Raw genomic sequence first — 21,113 nt, forward strand, 5'->3', positions numbered from 1 at the left:
CTTTCTGATGGTCTTGGACAACCCCTGTACAGGGTTGTTTGCTTCCCAAAGGGGTCATGACCCACAGGTTAAGAACCGCCGCCATGGGTATTTCTGGTCTGCTCGTTCCCTCGGCCCTGAGAAGCCATCACTTCCCTTCTGTCTCCGTCGAGTTACCTGTCTGGCCGTTGGTGAGTTGTCCAGTCTGTGACCTTCGTGTCCTGCTTCCGTCACGGAGCCTCGTGTATGAGACTCTTGCCATGTTGTTCTGTGTGTGAGTACTTCGTCTTTGTAGAGGGATAGATGAGCCCTCCTCTGTATCCAGCCCGGTTTGTCCGCCTATCTGCTGTGAACACTTGGGCTGTTGCTGCCTTCTGGGTATTGAGAATGCTGCTTCCAGGAGCCGTGGGCAGCACCTGAGTCCCTCTCTTCAGTTCTCGATGGCGTTCATAGGTGGAATTGCTGGGTCATGTGGGGCCTCTGTGTGTGGCTTAAGGAATTGCCAGTGCATTTTCTGCAGTGCCCGAAGTTTGCAGTTCCTGCTAGCCACCCAGTAGGTTGGGAGGAGGTCCTTGTGGGTGAGACTGCATCTCCCTGACTTATGATGATGGCCTTTCCTTGTGTTCAGTAGCCTTTGTGGATCTTCAGAGAGTTGCCCACTCAGGGCCCTTTGCTTATTTGTAAGCTGCCTGCCTCTTTCCCACTGAGTTGTAGGACATGTTTGTCTGTTGTGGACCCCGGACCCTCTGCATGTCTTCCAATGTTAGGTCTCCTGGACAGGCTTTGTTCTCTGATATGTGTGTGTGTGTGTGTGTGTGTATGCAGACATGGGAGCTGCCATGTGTCAAGCCTAAGGCAGATGCTACCACACAGGGAGGCGTTTACCTCAGCTGCTCCGCAGCCACCAGCGTCTGGGCTGTAGACAGGTGCTGGCTCTGCCTATTGCTTCAGATAAGTCCAGACTTCCCTCCTGACCCTTACCTCATATGGAGAAGCCCTGCTGTCGTTTGTGGCAGGTAGCAGGGCACTCGTAACCTGTACAGCCTGGCAGCTGAGGTCAGGAGCCTCTGGGCTTTGTTAACTTGCCTCTAGTCTGGTCCCGTGGGCATCTGAAGGGTTCAGCCTCTGGCACAGCCTCCAGAGCCTCTGAGGCGCATGAGTGACGCGGAACATTTGCTTTGCAGAGTCATCGTTTTTGAACTTCCATGAGTCTGACTGCGAACTGAGAGGCTCACCACCCTGTGACTCCCTGCTTTCTCTCAACACTGAAAAGATTTTGGTATGTGTTCCTCCACTCTGCATTTGCTGAACACCGGGCAGGCTCCCACCTAGGACTTTCTACTGCAGGCTCCTCTGTGACCAAGGTTCGACCACGAGCCGGGATGTAAAGTGTTCCTTGGTGCTGGGGTTGCCTCCTATGGCCATCCCTCTGTCCTGTGTGTGTTTGCATCCCAGCTAGCTTGCTCTGACTTCACAGGCAAGCAGAGCACCGCTGTTTATGGTCAGGAGGTCTTATAGCTGTAGTGAGCACAGTGGTCAGTTCATTGTAGTTGGCAGTGTGATTCCCTGGCCACACTATTTAGCCATCCACTTCTGTGTGCCAGTGGGCTCTGCACTGTGAATAAGAAAGGACAAGCTTAGATTTGGCGCGGTCTCTAGATCCGCCCTCTGGATTTGCACGGGTATTGGATCTTTAGTTCTTGCTGGTACAGATTTTCCTGCATATGTGCCTCGGAGTTTGAATTGTGTCTCTGGCAACTCCAGCCTGAAACTTATTGTTTGTAATCATTCTTTTTACATTTGTTTACTTATTTTGTGCATGTATACACATGCATGTGCACATGTGCCAAGGTGCATATGCAGGAGTCAGAGGACAGTGTGCAGGAGTGCAGGAATTAGTTCTGTCTTTGTGTGCTGTCTGGCACAAGCTCAGGTAGTCAGCCTTGCACCTTTACCCACTTGTCAGCCGCGGGTGTTTTAATGCGTGGCCCACCTGTATCGCCCTTTGGTGCTGGCTGGCAAAACATCTGGAAAAGTGGCAGCTTTTTGTATACCAGAATGTGATTCATTTCCAAAACCTTAGAAGCATCTGTTCGTGTAAGTGTGGTAGCGTATGACTGCAATCCCAGCTCTGGGTGGCTAACGTGGGAGGACTGCCTGAGTTCAAGGCCAGCCTGGGCTACATAGAGTTCTGGGCCATAGCAAGATCCTGCCTTAAAAAGTCCTTGCTTCTGCCGCAGAGTACTTACTGTTTCCTGTAGTCTGTGCCCTCCACTGCTGTTCTGGTCACACATGATCTTTGTGTCTGCGTAGGCCTGGCCTGATGCCTTGCACTAGATGGCCGTGGGCATTACTTGGTGGGGGAGTATTTAGTCACAGGTTTTGTTTCTTGGCCACAGATTCTCTTAGGCCTTTATATCCAGTGTGTAGCTGTAGGTAGTTGTATGCTTCACCTGGAACTCTGCATTCAAGCCACCCTAGAGGACTGAGGAGTCACGTGATCTTCTCAGCATAATCAAAGGCACTGACAAGCCTGTTCAAACTCGAAGGGGCCTCAGAGTCCTCAAAAACAGAGAAGACGTTTCCTCCTGGAAACAGAAGTGCGGGGGTTAGGGGACCAAAGCGTTCACCCACAAACTGTGTTCTCGAAACTCAGTCAGCAGACAGTGGCACATTTGTTCCCACTTCCATAGAGCTCAAACTCAGCTCCAGCATCTGAAGACTCGGGCCTTCACGCAGGGCTTCTGTCATTCATCAGAAGCTAAAAGGTGTTTGTTTGTTTTCAGAGCCAGGCCAAGTCCATTGCAGAACAGAAGAGATTCCCGTTTGCTACTGACAACGACAGCACCAATGAAGAGTTAGGTGAGAGTCCAGTCTGGGAGCATCTGTAACATCTGCCCAGAGCTGTGCTTGGCTGCAGAACAGGAAGCCAGGTGGGAGGGAGAGCCGGGAGACCAGCATAGCCCCCCAAGCCAGTGAGACTCACCCTGCCTTCCTGAGATTCTATGCACTGTGTATCATGACCGGGAGTTTGGGTGGGGCCTGGGGGCGTATTTCAGCTGATGGAGTGCTGGCCTAGTATGCAGGAGGCCCTGGGCTCAGCCCCCAGCACAACATAAACGAGGTGTGGAATAATCCCAGCAGTCGGGACGTAGACAGGAGGATGAGAAGTTCACGGTCATCATTGCCTAAATAGTGAGGCTGAGGTAACCTGGGGTATAGGAGACCCTGGCCCAAACATGAATAGTGAGGCTGAGGTAACCTGGGGTATAGGAGACCCTGGCCCAACCATAAATAGTGAGGCTGAGGTAACCTGGGGTATAGGAGACCCTGGCCCAAACATAAATAGTGAGGCTGAGGTAACCTGGGATATAGGAGACCCTGGCCCAAACATAAATAGTGAGGCTGAGGTAACCTGGGGTATAGGAGACCCTGGCCCAAACATGAATAGTGAGGCTGAGGTAACCTGGGGTATAGGAGACCCTGGCCCAAACATAAATAGTGAGGCTGAGGTAACCTGGGGTATAGGAGACCCTGGCCCAAACATAAATAGTGAGGCTGAGGTAACCTGGGGTATAGTAGACCCTGGCCCAAACATAAATAGTGAGGCTGAGGTAACCTGGGGTATAGGAGACCCTGGCCCAAACATAAATAGTGAGGCTGAGGTAACCTGGGGTATAGGAGACCCTGGCCCAACCATAAATAGTGAGGCTGAGGTAACCTGGGGTATAGGAGACCCTGGCCCAAACATAAATAGTAAGGCTGAGGCTAACCTGGGGTATAGGAGACCCTGGCCCAAACATAAATAGTGAGGCTGAGGTAACCTGGGGTATAGGAGACCCTGGCCCAAACATAAATAGTAAGGCTGAGGCTAACCTGGGGTATAGGAGACCCTGGCCCAAACATAAATAGTAAGGCTGAGGTAACCTGGGGTATAGTAGACCCTGGCCCAAACATAAATAGTGAGGCTGAGGCTAACCTGGGGTATAGTAGACCCTGGCCCAAACATAAATAGTAAGGCTGAGGCTAACCTGGGGTATAGGAGACCCTGGCCCAAACATAAATAGTAAGGCTGAGGCTAACCTGGGGTATAGTAGACCCTGGCCCAAACATAAATAGTAAGGCTGAGGCTAACCTGGGGTATAGGAGACCCTGGCCCAAACATAAATAGTAAGGCTGAGGTAACCTGGGGTATAGGAGACCCTGGCCCAAACATAAATAGTGAGGCTGAGGTAACCTGGGGTATAGTAGACCCTGGCCCAAACATAAATAGTGAGGCTGAGGTAACCTGGGGTATAGGAGACCCTGGCCCAAACATAAATAGTGAGGCTGAGGTAACCTGGGGTATAGGAGACCCTGGCCCAAACATAAATAGTAAGGCTGAGGCTAACCTGGGGTATAGGAGACCCTGGCCCAAACATAAATAGTAAGGCTGAGGTAACCTGGGGTATAGTAGACCCTGGCCCAAACATAAATAGTGAGGCTGAGGCTAACCTGGGGTATAGTAGACCCTGGCCCAAACATAAATAGTAAGGCTGAGGCTAACCTGGGGTATAGGAGACCCTGGCCCAAACATAAATAGTAAGGCTGAGGCTAACCTGGGGTATAGTAGACCCTGGCCCAAACATAAATAGTAAGGCTGAGGCTAACCTGGGGTATAGGAGACCCTGGCCCAAACATAAATAGTAAGGCTGAGGTAACCTGGGGTATAGTAGACCCTGGCCCAAACATAAATAGTAAGGCTGAGGCTAACCTGGGGTATAGGAGACCCTGGCCCAAACATAAATAGTGAGGCTGAGGCTAACCTGGGGTATAGGAGACCCTGGCCCAAACATAAATAGTAAGGCTGAGGCTAACCTGGGGTATAGTAGACCCTGGCCCAAACATAAATAGTAAGGCTGAGGCTAACCTGGGGTATAGGAGACCCTGGCCCAAACATAAATAGTAAGGCTGAGGTAACCTGGGGTATAGTAGACCCTGGCCCAAACATAAATAGTAAGGCTGAGGCTAACCTGGGGTATAGGAGACCCTGGCCCAAACATAAATAGTGAGGCTGAGGTAACCTGGGGTATAGGAGACCCTGGCCCAAACATAAATAGTGAGGCTGAGGTAACCTGGGATATAGGAGACCCTGGCCCAAACATAAATAGTGAGGCTGAGGTAACCTGGGGTATAGGAGACCCTGGCCCAAACATAAATAGTAAGGCTGAGGTAACCTGGGGTATAGTAGACCCTGGCCCAAACATAAATAGTAAGGCTGAGGCTAACCTGGGGTATAGGAGACCCTGGCCCAAACATAAATAGTGAGGCTGAGGTAACCTGGGGTATAGGAGACCCTGGCCCAACCATAAATAGTGAGGCTGAGGTAACCTGGGGTATAGGAGACCCTGGCCCAAACATGAATAGTGAGGCTGAGGTAACCTGGGGTATAGGAGACCCTGGCCCAAACATGAATAGTGAGGCTGAGGTAACCTGGGGTATAGGAGACCCTGGCCCAAACATGAATAGTGAGGCTGAGGTAACCTGGGGTATAGGAGACCCTGGCCCAAACATGAATAGTGAGGCTGAGGTAACCTGGGGTATAGGAGACCCTGGCCCAAACATGAATAGTGAGGCTGAGGTAACCTGGGGTATAGGAGACCCTGGCCCAAACATGAATAGTGAGGCTGAGGTAACCTGGGGTATAGGAGACCCTGGCCCAAACATGAATAGTGAGGCTGAGGCTAACCTGGGGTATAGGAGACCCTGGCCCAAACATAAATAGTGAGGCTGAGGTAACCTGGGGTATAGTAGACCCTGGCCCAAACATAAATAGTGAGGCTGAGGCTAACCTGGGGTATAGGAGACCCTGGCCCAACCATAAATAGTGAGGCTGAGGCTAACCTGGGGTATAGGAGACCCTGGCCCAACCATAAATAGTGAGGCTGAGGTAACCTGGGGTATAGGAGACCCTGGCCCAAACATAAATAGTGAGGCTGAGGCTAACCTGGGGTATAGGAGACCCTGGCCCAACCATAAATAGTGAGGCTGAGGTAACCTGGGGTATAGGAGACCCTGGCCCAACCATAAATAGTGAGGCTGAGGTAACCTGGGGTATAGGAGACCCTGGCCCAAACATAAATAGTGAGGCTGAGGTAACCTGGGGTATAGGAGACCCTGGCCCAAACATAAATAGTGAGGCTGAGGTAACCTGGGGTATAGTAGACCCTGGCCCAAACATAAATAGTGAGGCTGAGGTAACCTGGGGTATAGGAGACCCTGGCCCAAACATAAATAGTGAGGCTGAGGTAACCTGGGGTATAGGAGACCCTGGCCCAAACATAAATAGTGAGGCTGAGGTAACCTGGGGTATAGGAGACCCTGGCCCAAACATAAATAGTGAGGCTGAGGTAACCTGGGGTATAGGAGACCCTGGCCCAAACATAAATAGTGAGGCTGAGGTAACCTGGGGTATAGGAGACCCTGGCCCAACCATAAATAGTGAGGCTGAGGTAACCTGGGGTATAGTAGACCCTGGCCCAAACATAAATAGTGAGGCTGAGGTAACCTGGGGTATAGGAGACCCTGGCCCAAACATAAATAGTGAGGCTGAGGTAACCTGGGGTATAGTAGACCCTGGCCCAAACATAAATAGTGAGGCTGAGGTAACCTGGGGTATAGTAGACCCTGGCCCAAACATAAATAGTGAGGCTGAGGTAACCTGGGGTATAGTAGACCCTGGCCCAAACATAAATAGTGAGGCTGAGGTAACCTGGGGTATAGGAGACCCTGGCCCAACCATAAATAGTAAGGCTGAGGCTAACCTGGGGTATAGGAGACCCTGGCCCAAACATAAATAGTGAGGCTGAGGTAACCTGGGGTATAGTAGACCCTGGCCCAAACATAAATAGTGAGGCTGAGGTAACCTGGGGTATAGGAGACCCTGGCCCAAACATAAATAGTGAGGCTGAGGTAACCTGGGGTATAGGAGACCCTGGCCCAACCATAAATAGTGAGGCTGAGGTAACCTGGGGTATAGGAGACCCTGGCCCAAACATAAATAGTGAGGCTGAGGTAACCTGGGGTATAGGAGACCCTGGCCCAAACATAAATAGTGAGGCTGAGGTAACCTGGGGTATAGTAGACCCTGGCCCAAACATAAATAGTGAGGCTGAGGTAACCTGGGATATAGGAGACCCTGGCCCAACCATAAATAGTGAGGCTGAGGTAACCTGGGGTATAGGAGACCCTGGCCCAAACATAAATAGTGAGGCTGAGGTAACCTGGGGTATAGTAGACCCTGGCCCAAACATAAATAGTGAGGCTGAGGTAACCTGGGGTATAGTAGACCCTGGCCCAAACATAAATAGTGAGGCTGAGGTAACCTGGGGTATAGGAGACCCTGGCCCAAACATAAATAGTGAGGCTGAGGTAACCTGGGATATAGGAGACCCTGGCCCAAACATGAATAGTGAGGCTGAGGCTAACCTGGGGTATAGGAGACCCTGGCCCAAACATAAATAGTGAGGCTGAGGCTAACCTGGGGTATAGGAGACCCTGGCCCAACCATAAATAGTGAGGCTGAGGTAACCTGGGGTATAGTAGACCCTGGCCCAACCATAAATAGTGAGGCTGAGGTAACCTGGGGTATAGGAGACCCTGGCCCAACCATAAATAGTGAGGCTGAGGTAACCTGGGGTATAGGAGACCCTGGCCCAAACATAAATAGTGAGGCTGAGGTAACCTGGGGTATAGGAGACCCTGGCCCAACCATAAATAGTGAGGCTGAGGTAACCTGGGGTATAGTAGACCCTGGCCCAACCATAAATAGTGAGGCTGAGGTAACCTGGGGTATAGGAGACCCTGGCCCAACCATAAATAGTGAGGCTGAGGTAACCTGGGGTATAGGAGACCCTGGCCCAACCATAAATAGTGAGGCTGAGGTAACCTGGGGTATAGGAGACCCTGGCCCAAACATAAATAGTGAGGCTGAGGTAACCTGGGGTATAGGAGACCCTGGCCCAAACATAAATAGTGAGGCTGAGGTAACCTGGGGTATAGGAGACCCTGGCCCAACCATAAATAGTGAGGCTGAGGTAACCTGGGGTATAGTAGACCCTGGCCCAAACATGAATAGTGAGGCTGAGGTAACCTGGGGTATAGGAGACCCTGGCCCAAACATAAATAGTGAGGCTGAGGTAACCTGGGGTATAGGAGACCCTGGCCCAACCATGAATAGTGAGGCTGAGGTAACCTGGGGTATAGGAGACCCTGGCCCAAACATAAATAGTGAGGCTGAGGTAACCTGGGGTATAGGAGACCCTGGCCCAAACATAAATAGTGAGGCTGAGGTAACCTGGGGTATAGGAGACCCTGGCCCAACCATGAATAGTGAGGCTGAGGTAACCTGGGGTATAGGAGACCCTGGCCCAAACATAAATAGTGAGGCTGAGGTAACCTGGGGTATAGGAGACCCTGGCCCAACCATAAATAGTGAGGCTGAGGTAACCTGGGGTATAGGAGACCCTGGCCCAAACATAAATAGTGAGGCTGAGGTAACCTGGGGTATAGGAGACCCTGGCCCAACCATAAATAGTGAGGCTGAGGTAACCTGGGGTATAGGAGACCCTGGCCCAACCATAAATAGTGAGGCTGAGGTAACCTGGGGTATAGTAGACCCTGGCCCAAACATAAATAGTGAGGCTGAGGTAACCTGGGGTATAGGAGACCCTGGCCCAACCATAAATAGTGAGGCTGAGGTAACCTGGGGTATAGTAGACCCTGGCCCAAACATAAATAGTGAGGCTGAGGTAACCTGGGGTATAGGAGACCCTGGCCCAACCATAAATAGTGAGGCTGAGGTAACCTGGGGTATAGGAGACCCTGGCCCAAACATAAATAGTGAGGCTGAGGTAACCTGGGGTATAGGAGACCCTGGCCCAAACATAAATAGTAAGGCTGAGGTAACCTGGGGTATAGGAGACCCTGGCCCAACCATAAATAGTGAGGCTGAGGTAACCTGGGGTATAGGAGACCCTGGCCCAACCATAAATAGTGAGGCTGAGGTAACCTGGGGTATAGGAGACCCTGGCCCAACCATAAATAGTGAGGCTGAGGCTAACCTGGGGTATAGTAGACCCTGGCCCAACCATAAATAGTGAGGCTGAGGTAACCTGGGGTATAGGAGACCCTGGCCCAACCATAAATAGTGAGGCTGAGGTAACCTGGGGTATAGGAGACCCTGGCCCAAACATAAATAGTGAGGCTGAGGTAACCTGGGGTATAGTAGACCCTGGCCCAAACATAAATAGTGAGGCTGAGGTAACCTGGGATATAGGAGACCCTGGCCCAAACATAAATAGTGAGGCTGAGGTAACCTGGGATATAGGAGACCCTGGCCCAAACATAAATAGTGAGGCTGAGGTAACCTGGGGTATAGGAGACCCTGGCCCAAACATAAATAGTGAGGCTGAGGCTAACCTGGGGTATAGTAGACCCTGGCCCAAACATAAATAGTGAGGCTGAGGTAACCTGGGGTATAGGAGACCCTGGCCCAAACATAAATAGTGAGGCTGAGGTAACCTGGGGTATAGGAGACCCTGGCCCAAACATAAATAGTGAGGCTGAGGTAACCTGGGGTATAGTAGACCCTGGCCCAAACATAAATAGTGAGGCTGAGGTAACCTGGGGTATAGGAGACCCTGGCCCAACCATAAATAGTGAGGCTGAGGTAACCTGGGGTATAGGAGACCCTGGCCCAAACATGAATAGTGAGGCTGAGGTAACCTGGGATATAGGAGACCCTGGCCCAAACATGAATAGTGAGGCTGAGGCTAACCTGGGGTATAGGAGACCCTGGCCCAACCATAAATAGTGAGGCTGAGGTAACCTGGGGTATAGGAGACCCTGGCCCAAACATAAATAGTGAGGCTGAGGTAACCTGGGATATAGGAGACCCTGGCCCAAACATAAATAGTGAGGCTGAGGTAACCTGGGGTATAGGAGACCCTGGCCCAAACGAAGGGAAGGAAGGAAGGAAGGAAGGAAGGAAGGAAGGAAGGAAGGAAGGAAGGAAAGAAGGAAGGAAGGAAAGGAGGGAGGAAGAAAGGGAGGGAGGGAGGGAGAAAGGGAGGAGGAAGAAAAGGCTTGCACAGTGGTTGGCAAGGGCTGTTCCAGCCCTGGGTTTCTGTGGGAATTAAGAGTGACATTAGTAAGATCGGCTGCTCGGATACTGTGCTCTAGACGCACGAACAGCAGGGAAGTGAAAGGAAAGAGCCTCTCAGACGATCGCAGTCACTCAGGTCTGCAAAGGGGTCATGGTTTGGCCATTCCTGGACCCCAGCATCTAACGTGTTTGGGGCCCCCATTGTGGAGTAGGCTCCCCGGTGAAGAGTGGAGCACAGGAGCAGAGGGACTCGGGGTCCCACATACGGTCACTTCATGCTTGTGGCCATCCACTGTCAAGGTCACTCAGCCCTCCTGTGACAGTCGCTGCTCTGCTTTCTCACTACAGAGCACTGCCACCTTGGAAAGTGCCCCCTCTTGTGCTGTTCTTTGGGGCCTCTTTGGGGTGACTTTAAGAACTGTCTCAAAGGCTGGTCTCTGTGAATGGCTGCCTTCTTTGTGTTCATCTGAATGTCCACTTAGTGAGTGGTACCAGGCCCTGCTAAGGCCCTGGAGAGACGGCTCAGAGCACTGGCTGCTTTTCCGGAAGACCCAGGTTCCATTCCCAGCACCCAGGTGGCACCCATAACTGTCTGTAACTCCACTTCCAGGGGAAATGGCACCCTCTTCTGGCCTCCGTGAGCACCAGGCATGAGTGTGGGGCACAGATACACATGCTGTAAGAATATCAGTCAATCAAACAATCGATCAGTCAGTCACACACCCTGGTATGAGCCTGTCTTACTCATTCTTAGGAACAGGCTCTTCTGTCTGACAGAGTTTTCATAGCTGGCAGAGGCAGCGTCCAGAGGCGAGCGGCAGGCTGGGGAGCTGTGCGGGAAGCGTTGCTGGCCCGCTCTCTCCTGGTTCTCCACAGTACGATTTAGATCCCGGTAGCTGTTTACATCTGAGTGACATGCACATTAGTGTTTTTGAAGTTGTGGGTAGGTACGGCAAGGTTGGGGCCTCATTTATTCTCTTTTGGGGGAAATTTGGTGGTCAGAGCCCAGACAGATCTTTGCTTATGATCCAAGGGTTTCCCTGAAGTTCTGTTCACTTTATTTTTTAAATAGTTAAAAAAAGATATTTCTTTTATGTGAATGAGTGTCTTGCTCACATGTATGTATGTGAACTGTGTACGTGCCCCTAGGGGTCAGAAGAGCATGCTGGATCCCCTGGAACTGGCGTTACAGACAGTTGGGAGCCACCATGTGGGTGCTGGGAGCTGAACCCAGGTCTTCTGCAGGAGCAGCCAGTGCTCTTAACCACTTAGCTGGGTTTCCAGCCCTCTGTTCTATCTTATAGCACACCAGTTATGGGAAAATAGGAAATCCTAAAAATTTGCCTGAGAGGGATCTTTAAGAAAATTTACTGCTGGCTTATTAAGCACGAACTAGAGAGTTTGGAGAGATTTCTGGGCAGAACTGAGCCCGCTCTGGCCATCCAGTAGTCTTCCTCACCTTATATTTAGAAAGTTGGTCTTGTGTCTTGGTGTGGCAGGCTGGGAAGGGTGTCTCTGGAGCCTGGACCTGCTCTGATGGCCTTACTCCGTGGCACTGTTCTCAGTCAGTGCTTCAGCCATTGGTACTTCATCTCTTTGTCTGCATCCTCCTAGCAACCAGTCAAGAGAGTAAGAGCCTTCCATTCCTAAAGGCCTCTGCTGGTACCTGAAGAACTATGAGGCGTGCCCCGGGGCCGGCGTCCAGTATCCACGCTGCCTGAAGGCTGCCTAGCCAGCGCTGGAGGGCAAAGTGGGAAGGGCCCGTGGCAGCTTGTCTGCTTGCCTCCAGGTCCTTTAGCTGCACCCCTTTCAGAGAGCTGTGTGCTTTTGAGACAAGGCAGAGTGGACTTACTGACTGTAGACTGCCTACCTTTCTTCTCTAATACTTTATCTTTCTGTTTTGTCTCACAGCTGTTGCTTACGTGTTGGTCGGCAGTGGGCTCTATGATGAAGCAATAAGGCACTTTTCAACAATGCTCCAGGTAATATTCTCCTTGGTCATATGATTGTGAGTATTCAGTGTGACGCAAGGTGAACCCACACATCCCAAGGCTGCAGTGAAGCCTGGTGTAGGGTGGCAGCGAGTGAAGAAGGGAGCCTTGACCCGTTACTTCCTGCTGCCAGGCCCTAAAGGGTCACTTCATTCTCCAGGAGACCAGTGTTGCTTGATTAGCTGCCCATACTGTCGGCACCATCATGAGGCGGAGGTGGCCTCTTGCTGCAAGGTCGAGTCTTCTGCCACAGAGCCTCTGTGAGACACGGACCTTCCGTGAGACATAGACCCTTCTCGAGACACAGGCCTTTGAGTGTGACTTGGTTCCTGCTTATGGATCTGCCTGTCACTTTAGCAGGGGACCACAAGACTGCTTGATGGCAGGCTAACAAATGGTTAAAGTCTAGTTAAGAAAAAAGAGCCTGTGTGGTTGGCGCACACCTGTAATCCCAGCACTTGGGAGGCTAAGAGAGGAGGGTTGTGAGTCCGAGGCCAGCCTTGGTTACAGATGCACAGCCTGTACACACATGCACGGAGAAAGGATGGGAGAATTGTGTAAGTGCACCTGTGCGTGCTGTGCAGGAGGCCCGCGGCCACGCTGCTGCCCTCTCACTCACGTCGCTCCCTTGGGCGCTTTGGAGGAGTTTGTGAGTTGTTGAGGGGTCTGGCCAGTCCTCTACAGGAGAAAGGCCTGCAGTGCACAGGTAGACACCCCACGTCCACGCCCACTCCTGTTGGCACCAGTCATTCGGCCTCCTGGCATGTGCGAGTCCTGTCGTCAATACCTGGGACAGAGTGCTCAGTAGGCATTTTGAGTTTTCACTACTCAGATGTCATCTTTGTAAATTTGTCACTGTTGCTTAATCTTAAAACTTTAGTTCTGCTTGTGTTTAAAAAAACAAACGACAAGTGGATTATGTTGATAAGGTTGTATTCTCAGAAAGTTGGTAAGACATTTCTGGTAATTGCTTTTGAGGTCCTTAAGTCAACAATGCTGTGTGTGGGTGGTCACGCAGGTTTCTGTTTGTCAGTGGAATTTGAATTGCAAAGATGGAGGTTAAATAAGTTTTCAAATTGCAGTTCTGTTTAGTGTTGTGGTATTACAAATGCTAAGCAAGACTTTGACAGTGGACACAAGGCCTGTGGAGAAGGGAGGAATACCTGAGGCATTTTTCCCCCTTCAAGTACTAACCAGGCCTGATCTGCTTAGCAGCTGAGATGAGACTCCATCAGCGTGGTCTGGTCATAGACTAAAGGCATTTATTTTTTTAACTTGGTTTTTGGAGACAAGGTTTCTCTGTGTAACAGTGCTGACTGTTCTAGAGTTCACGCTGTAGATTAGGTAGTCCTGGAACTCACAGAGCCACCTGCCTCTGCCTCCTGAGTGCTGGGATTAAAGGCGTACACCATCACACCAGCAACTTAAGGCATTTATATGAGCAAAAATCAATTTGTTATGGTACCAGCTGCCTGCAGATATACAATTATTTTGCTCAGACTTTAAAAAATATTATTGTGGTTGATGATAGTACTAAAACATTAAATAAAAAAGTCCTCTTGGGTCTGGAGAGATGGCTCAGTGCTTAAGAGCACTGCCTGTTCTTCCAAAGGACCCAGGTTCATTTCCCTGCACCCACATGGCAGCTCACAACTGTCTGTAACTCCAAGATCTGACATCCTCACACCAATGCACATAAATTAAAATAAAAAATAAAAACTCCTCTCTACCACCCTTAAGTCATCTAAATCCTAAACCTATTACTGTTTGTGTTTTATGATCTGAATACATGTACTACAGAGTTTGTATTAGTTTTAAATGAGTGCTATAACCAGTCTGTGGGTCTGTAGAGCACTCCAGTGTTTTATCCATTAGAATTTCTCTCTACAAGAACACTGTTCCCATTGGTCTGAAGTAGCCAGTGAGACGCTATAGTAGGGATACAATGTTTCCATTAGACTGAGATGTAGCCAGTGAGATGCCATAGTAGGGGTACAATGTTTCCATTAGACTGAGGTGTAGCCAGTGAGATGCCATAGTAGGGGTACAATGTTTCCATTAGACTGAGGTGTAGCCAGTGAGATGCCATAGTAGGGATACAATGTTTCTATTAGACTGAGGTGTAGCCAGTGAGATGCCATAGTAGGGATACAATGTTTCTATTAGACTGGATGTAGCCAGTGAGCTACCACAGTAGGGATATAATGTTTCCATTAGACTGAGATGTAGCCAGTGAGAGACATAGTAGGGATACAATGTTTCCATTAGACTGCAATGTAGCCAGTGAGATACCTTAGTAGGGATACAATGTTTCCATTAGACCAAGTGAGCCAGCATACATAGACTGCTATGTAGCCAGTGAGACAATGTAGTAGTGACACAATGTTTCCCTGAGGGGGGGGGGGGCCTGCTATGTTCCTTAGACTGAGCCTCAACCGGGGACACACTGTAGTAGCTGTACAGTGTTCCCATTAGGCTGAGACTTAGCCAGTGGGGACTGCAGTCAGCTCAGGTCTGGCAGCAAGTACCAGGAGGTCCTGTGTCCTGCGTTTTGTCTCGGCTGGAGAGTCTAGCTGCCTGGTGCAGTCTCCTGCTGAGCTCCCTGCTGCTTTCAACCTCCTCCACACACTGGACGTGTGGAATTTGCTCATATGGAAGGAGGCAGAGTGCAGGGTCCAGCTAAGCCTGTGGCTTTTGTCCCTTTTCTTTCGTTCTTTTTTCTTTTTTTGGTTTTGGTTTTGTTTTGCTTTGCTTGTTTTATTTTTGTTTGGTTGGTTGGTTTGTTGGTTTTGAGGCAAGGTTTCTCTGTGTAGCCTGGACTGTCCTGGACTTGCTTTGCAGACCAAGCAGTCCTCGAACTCACAGCAGTCCTGCCTGCCTCTGCCTCCGAGTGCTGGGATTAAAGGTGTGCGCCACCATGCCCGGCTTTTTGTCCCTTTTCTGCATAGCATATGGTTGGTTATACTAAGTTGAAAATTCAAAGATTCAGTAACAAATGCTACCATTTTCCCAGAAGTTTTAGTGAAAACCGCAGTCTTCTTTTCTGTTAGAGCTTTCCTGTATCAGGCTCGTGTTAGTTCCCTGTCGGTTCTTCTGACGCCGTGGTAACATGCACTGGGACTCTGGACTCAGCAGATGCCAACCCCACCTATCCAGAACTTTCTTAGCTGGGTGGAATTTTGCATAAACCAGTCTCTTGCTTTCTTTATTTTGACAAATTTAATTTTTGTCAGTTTCTTGGTGTAGAGGAACTGATTTTTATCCCATGATCTCTTTTCCCATCCAGAATTCAGAACCTTGTCTTTTTCAAACACCTGAATCATATGGATGGACTTTCTATGTCTGTCCCAGCCCTCAATAATGACATGGAGACTTCTATTTATTTATAATAGCTTCCGGTTTTAGCTTAGGCATGCTCCCCAACTAGCAGCTCCTAACTTAAATTATCACCTTTTTTTATTCTATGTTCCGCCATGTGGCCCGTTACCTGTCCATGTTAGTCTCTGGTCCCGGCTCTTCTATCTTCCTCCATGTCCACCTGGCAGCTACCTCATGCCTGATTCTTTCCCAGAGTCCCTGTCTCTGCCTATGGTCCTGCCTTCCTCTCTTGACTTTGCTATAGGCCAGTCAGCTCTTTATTCACCCAATTAGAAGGTGATGGAGAACAGTGTTTACAAAACACTGAGACAGGTGATGAGCTCCGCTTGTGCAGAAGGCAGCATCTGAACAGACAAGGCCAGTCTTTACCCAGTGCAGAAGAGACAAGGCCAGCCTTTACCCAGTGCAGAACAGACAAGGCCAGCCTTTACCCAGTGCCGAAGAGACAAGACCAGCCTTTACCCATGCAGAACAGACAAGGCCAGCCTTTACCCAGTGCCGAAGAGACAAGGCCAGCCTTTACCCATGCAGAACAGACAAGGCCAGCCTTTACCCAGTGCCGAAGAGACAAGGCCAGCCTTTACCCAGTGCCGAAGAGACAAGACCAGCCTTTACCCAGTGTAGAACAGACAAGGCCAGCCTTTACCCAGTGCAGAAGAGACAAGGCCAGCCTTTACCCAGTGCAGAACAGACAAGGCCAGCCTTTACACAGTGCAGAAGAGACAAGGCCAGCCTTTACACAGTGCAGAACAGACAAGGCCAGCCTTTACCCAGTGCAGAACAGACAAGGCCAGCCTTTACCCAGTGCAGAACAGACAAGGCCAGCCTTTACCCAGTGCAGAACAGACAAGGCCAGCCTTTACCCAGTGTAGAACAGACAAGGCCAGCCTTTACCCAGTGCAGAACAGACAAGGCCAGCCTTTACCCAGTGCAGAACAGACAAGGCCAGCCTTTACCCAGTGCAGAACAGACAAGGCCAGCCTTTACCCAGTGCAGAACAGACAAGGCCAGCCTTTACCCAGTGCAGAAGAGACAAAGCCAGTCTTTACCCAGTGCAGAACAGACAAGGCCAGCCTTTACCCAGTGCAGAACAGACAAGGCCAGCCTTTACCCAGTGCACACACCTGCTGTTGCTCAGCTTCTTTGCCTTCTCTAAGCTGTAACTAGCCAAGCGTCTCCGAGGGGCCTGTCCATGCTCTGCTGGTGCTGACCACTTCTGCCCATTACACATAGGCCCCCTCCAGATGTGCTGCAGTTGTTTTAAAGCCAGTGACCATCCTACGTAAATCACACTCTTGATAGCAATCCCCACACAGGTGTGGGCTTTTCTTGAGTTCATTAACACTCAGCAGACCTATTAGGCTGTTGTGGACTGCAGCACAGTGCAGCAACACCTGACTCCACTTATAGGAAGTGGCAGGGGTGACCACAGGGGTTTGGATGTTGAAAAGTTGCTGTATAGGTGAGATCACTTGTGTGTGAAGGTTGAGTTCCAGAGTTTTTGGCTGTTGTCTTAGAGTTTCTATTGCTTACAGAGACACCATGACCACAGCAATGCCTATGAAGGAAAACATTTAACTGGGGCTGGCTTACAGTCCAGAGGTTTAGTCCATCCTTGCATGGTGAGAAACATGGTGGCATGCAGGCAGACATGGTGCTGGAGAGTAGCTGGGAGCTCTACAGCTTCCCTCACAGGCAGCAGAAGTGAGTGCCACACTAGGCCTGGCTTGAGCATCTGAGATCGCAAAGCACACCTCCACAGTGACACCCCCCCACAGTGACACCCCCCCACAGTGACACACCCCACAGTGACACACCCCACAGTGACACACCCCCACAGTGACACACCCCCACAGTGACACACCCCCACAGTGACACACCCCCACAGTGACATACCTCCACAGTGACACACCCCCACAGTGACACACCCCACAGTGACACACCCCCACAGTGACACACCCCCACAGTGACATACCTCCACAGTGACACACCCCCACAGTGACATACCTCCACAGTGACACACCCCCACAGTGACATACCTCCACAGTGACACACCCCCACAGTGACACACCCCCACAGTGACACACCCCACAGTGACACGCCCCCACAGTGACACACCCCCACAGTGACATACCTCCACAGTGACACACCCCCACAGTGAGACACCCCACAGTGACACACCCCCACAGTGACACACCCCCACAGTGACATACCTCCACAGTGACACACCCCCACAGTGACATACCTCCACAGTGACACACCCCCACAGTGACATACCTCCACAGTGACACACCCCCACAGTGACATACCTCCACCGTGACACACCCCCACAGTGACACACCCCCACAGTGACACACCCCCACAGTGACACACCCCACAGTGACACGCCCCCACAGTGACACACCCCCACAGTGACACAATCCCACCGTGACACACCTCCACCATGACACACCCCCACGGGGACACACCTCCACCATGACACACCTCCAGTGATACACCTCCACGGTGATATACCCCCACGGGGACACACACCCCTACGGTGACACATCCCACAATGGCACACCTCCTCCAACAAAGGCATACCTCTTAACAGTGCTGCTCGCTATGGCCAAGCATTCACAGGCAGGAGTCTGTGGGGCCAGTCCTATTCAAACCAGCAAGATGTGAAGCTCCACGTCTCCCCGTCACCTGCCTGAGGTGCTCCCATGATCCTCATCTTCATTTCCCATTGTTGACAAGGAAAAGCATCTCTTTGTGTCTTGTGGCTCTAATGGAGCACAGTTACCTGTTGTCTTTCCTTCCTTCCTTCCTTCCTTCCTTCCTCCCCCTCCTTCTCCTCTTCTTCTTTTTATTTTTTAGAAGAGGTCTCACTATGTGGCCCAGAGTAACCTCAGACTCTCCATCTGGCCTTTACTTCCTGAGTCCTGGGATCACAGGTGTGGGCCACCTTATCCAGCCAACCTCATAAGCAGGCTAGTAAGTGTCAGTCTGCACTGCACATGGCTAGTTTATGCCTCTGTTCTTTCATTTTGAGGCAGCGTCTCACTTGGTAGCCTGCACTGGCTTTGAACTTGTAGCATTCCTCCTGCCTCTGCCTCCATAGGACTGAAATTACACGGGCCAGCAGCATGGGCTGGAATGCTGATCTTAGCCTGACTCCACACTGGTATTCCAGCCTCACTTCCATGTGCTTGAATGCTGAGCCTTTGCCCAGTTCCTGTGCATCATTGGCACTGGAGGGTTGGGAGGGAAGGAACTTGGACAGTTTATGGAGAGTCTGTGGCACCATTTAAGCCTCTGTGTGGATCTGATCTGACTGTGCCAGACCCGAATTCCTAGCTCAACTTTGCTTTTCCATAGAACTGAAGATACCCTGTGCTGTTGGTAGCATATTATATGTGGGCTCTGTGTTGTGTTGCTCATATGCTGATTCTCCCGGTGCACTCTGAACACACTGACTTTCTCGTTTGCGTCTAGAAGCCTCGTGGTAGGAAAAAGAATCACCTCTACTTTTAAGAAGATTATTTTATTGAATTATATGTGTGTGTGTGTGTGAGGGCTTGCTTGTGTATTCCTGCACCCGTGTGTGGCTGGTGCCCTGGGAGGCCAGAAGCGGGTGCTAGATAGCTGTGAACCACCTCGTGTAGGTGCTAGGAACCAAAGCAAGGGCCTCTGCAGGAACAGTCAGAGCCAGTGCCCTTGCCTTCTGGGCCATGTGCAGCCCCTCATGTGTACAGAAAGTCACCACACTGTCAGCTATAGCATGAGAGGGGCACGTAGACTGCACCATCTGAGCAGGTGTCCCCTGCATAGACTAAGGAAGATAGGGTTGTGTAGACTGCACCGTCTGAACAGGTGTCCCCTGCATAGACTAAGGAAGATAGGGTTGTGTAGACTGCACCGTCTGAGCAAGTGTCCCCTGCATAGACTAAGGAAGATAGGGTTGTGTAGACTGCATCGTCTGAGCAGGTGTTCCCTGCATAGACTAAGGAAGGTAGGGGTTGTGTAGACTGCATCGTCTTGCGGGTATCCCCTGCCGCTGTAGCTGCATAAACTAAGGAAGATAGGGATTGCATTTAGTTTCCACCGAGCCCACTTAAAGTGCTGAAGAGCACATTAAAAAACAGGATTACACTGCTCATATTTGCTCAGTAGTTTCAAACCTTGATGCTCTCTGATCTCAACTTGTTTTTAGAGATGTGTTTTTCTTTTTTTTGTTTTAAGAAAAGCCACTACTACATTACTTAAATGAAATCTTTGTCTTGTTAACATGTAAAGCTAAAGGTAGATAATGTAAGAATACAAAGTTATTCCTATTTTTAAAACTAATACTATTTGTACTTAAATTTAGGAGTAGTAACACTAGACTCCAAATACAATAGTACAGTCATCATATGTCCTTCTGTGTTGTTACAAAGTGTTTTCTAAAAGGCAGGCTCAGTGGCAGGAGGCCCCGAGTGCTGCACAGCTGCTCACAGGGATGCGTGCCGTGTGGGAAGGTGAGGAAGAGGGCTGCACGGGCACAGCTAACATCCCAGGGGCCTGCTGCAGGCGAGGAGTTGTCAGTGTGCTTGTGCTTCAGCTTCTCCCTCCTCCTCCTCCTCTTCTGACTCCTCTTCTTCCTCCTTCTCCTCCTCGTCCTTCTCTTCCTCCTCCTCTTCTTCTGACTCCTCTTCTTTATTTTTTCTCTTGTTTTAATTAGCACTTGAATACTGTAATTGACCAGCTTTTGAGCAGCAGGTTTTTTTTTAAGGTTTAAAGTATTGTATTGCTATAAAAATGTCCCTGCTGTGGTAGCTGACGGTGCCCATGACAAAGCCCTGTCTATTTCAGGTCGCCCCGCAGCTGGCCCCATTAACCCCACTCCACACTGGCTAGCACAGGCTTAGAGAGAACCTCAGCCTGATGTCTTTCACCCCCTCTGAGGTTTCTCTGTTGGTCCAATGCATGGCCCATGTTTGTTGCTAAGTGACCTGTGGTAAGACTCGCTCTGTACTAGGTTCTGTGCATGATGAGGAGACAGGACTTCCGTGGGCAACAGATATACAAGTGGAAAATGATGATGGGATACTGAGGCTCTGTCCTTGGAGCCCCTTCGCTTGTTTGCTTGATTTTTTTTAATTTTTAATTTTAGGCAGATTCTTGCTGTGTAGTCCAGGTTGGCCTTGCAAGCCTCTTGCCTCAGCCTCCTCAGTGCTAGGATTGCAGGCTGGAGCACCATGCCCTGTCGTGGAAGTTTTGGTTTATGATAGTTAAACAGGTTTTTGTTTCAATCCCAGGTGTGGAATATGGGGCTGCTCCAGTTTGTCCACAGCTGAGAGCTGCCTCCTGAGAGGGCGAGTGGTGGTTGTCAGCTGGGAACTACCTCGTCCAGGGGCATGGTCTTTGTCGGTGGGGATAAAAGCCAGACCCAAAGCGAGACTGGGGTGCTTCTCACCCCCACCCCCATCCCACCCCACCCCTGGCTAATGCCCAGTAAGATGTGCTAGCCTTATGATTTAATATTAGTAGGTCCTGTGATGCTGCCGCTTGACTTGACCTTAAAGTGTGACTTGAGGCTGTTCTGAGTTTTTTTTGAAGAGATGGGGAAAGCGCCAAGGATGGACCCTGGTCCTTGCTAC

General features: G+C 50.4%; 1 protein-coding gene across 11 annotated transcripts in view; it reads left to right on the forward strand.

Moving 5' to 3' along the window:
* TTC13 (tetratricopeptide repeat domain 13) overlaps positions 1 to 21,113 on the forward strand; it is a 66,284-nt gene that overhangs the window by 10,863 nt on the left and 34,308 nt on the right. For 7 of the 11 annotated variants that reach the window (XM_084757430.1, XM_084757433.1, XM_084757434.1 and 4 more), the window contains exons 2-4: positions 1,164 to 1,258; positions 2,766 to 2,841; positions 12,035 to 12,105. In XM_084757430.1, coding sequence (XP_084613556.1) covers positions 1,164 to 1,258; positions 2,766 to 2,841; positions 12,035 to 12,105 — 242 coding nt within the window. The remainder of the gene's footprint in view (positions 1 to 1,163; positions 1,259 to 2,765; positions 2,842 to 12,034; positions 12,106 to 21,113) is intronic. The other 4 variants (XM_084757436.1, XM_084757438.1, XM_084757431.1 and 1 more) reach the window with 1 other exon arrangement.

This window comes from Acomys minous (assembly GCF_964271855.1).
Source record: "Acomys minous genome assembly, chromosome: 14".
NCBI classification, from domain to species: domain Eukaryota; kingdom Metazoa; phylum Chordata; class Mammalia; order Rodentia; family Muridae; genus Acomys; species Acomys minous.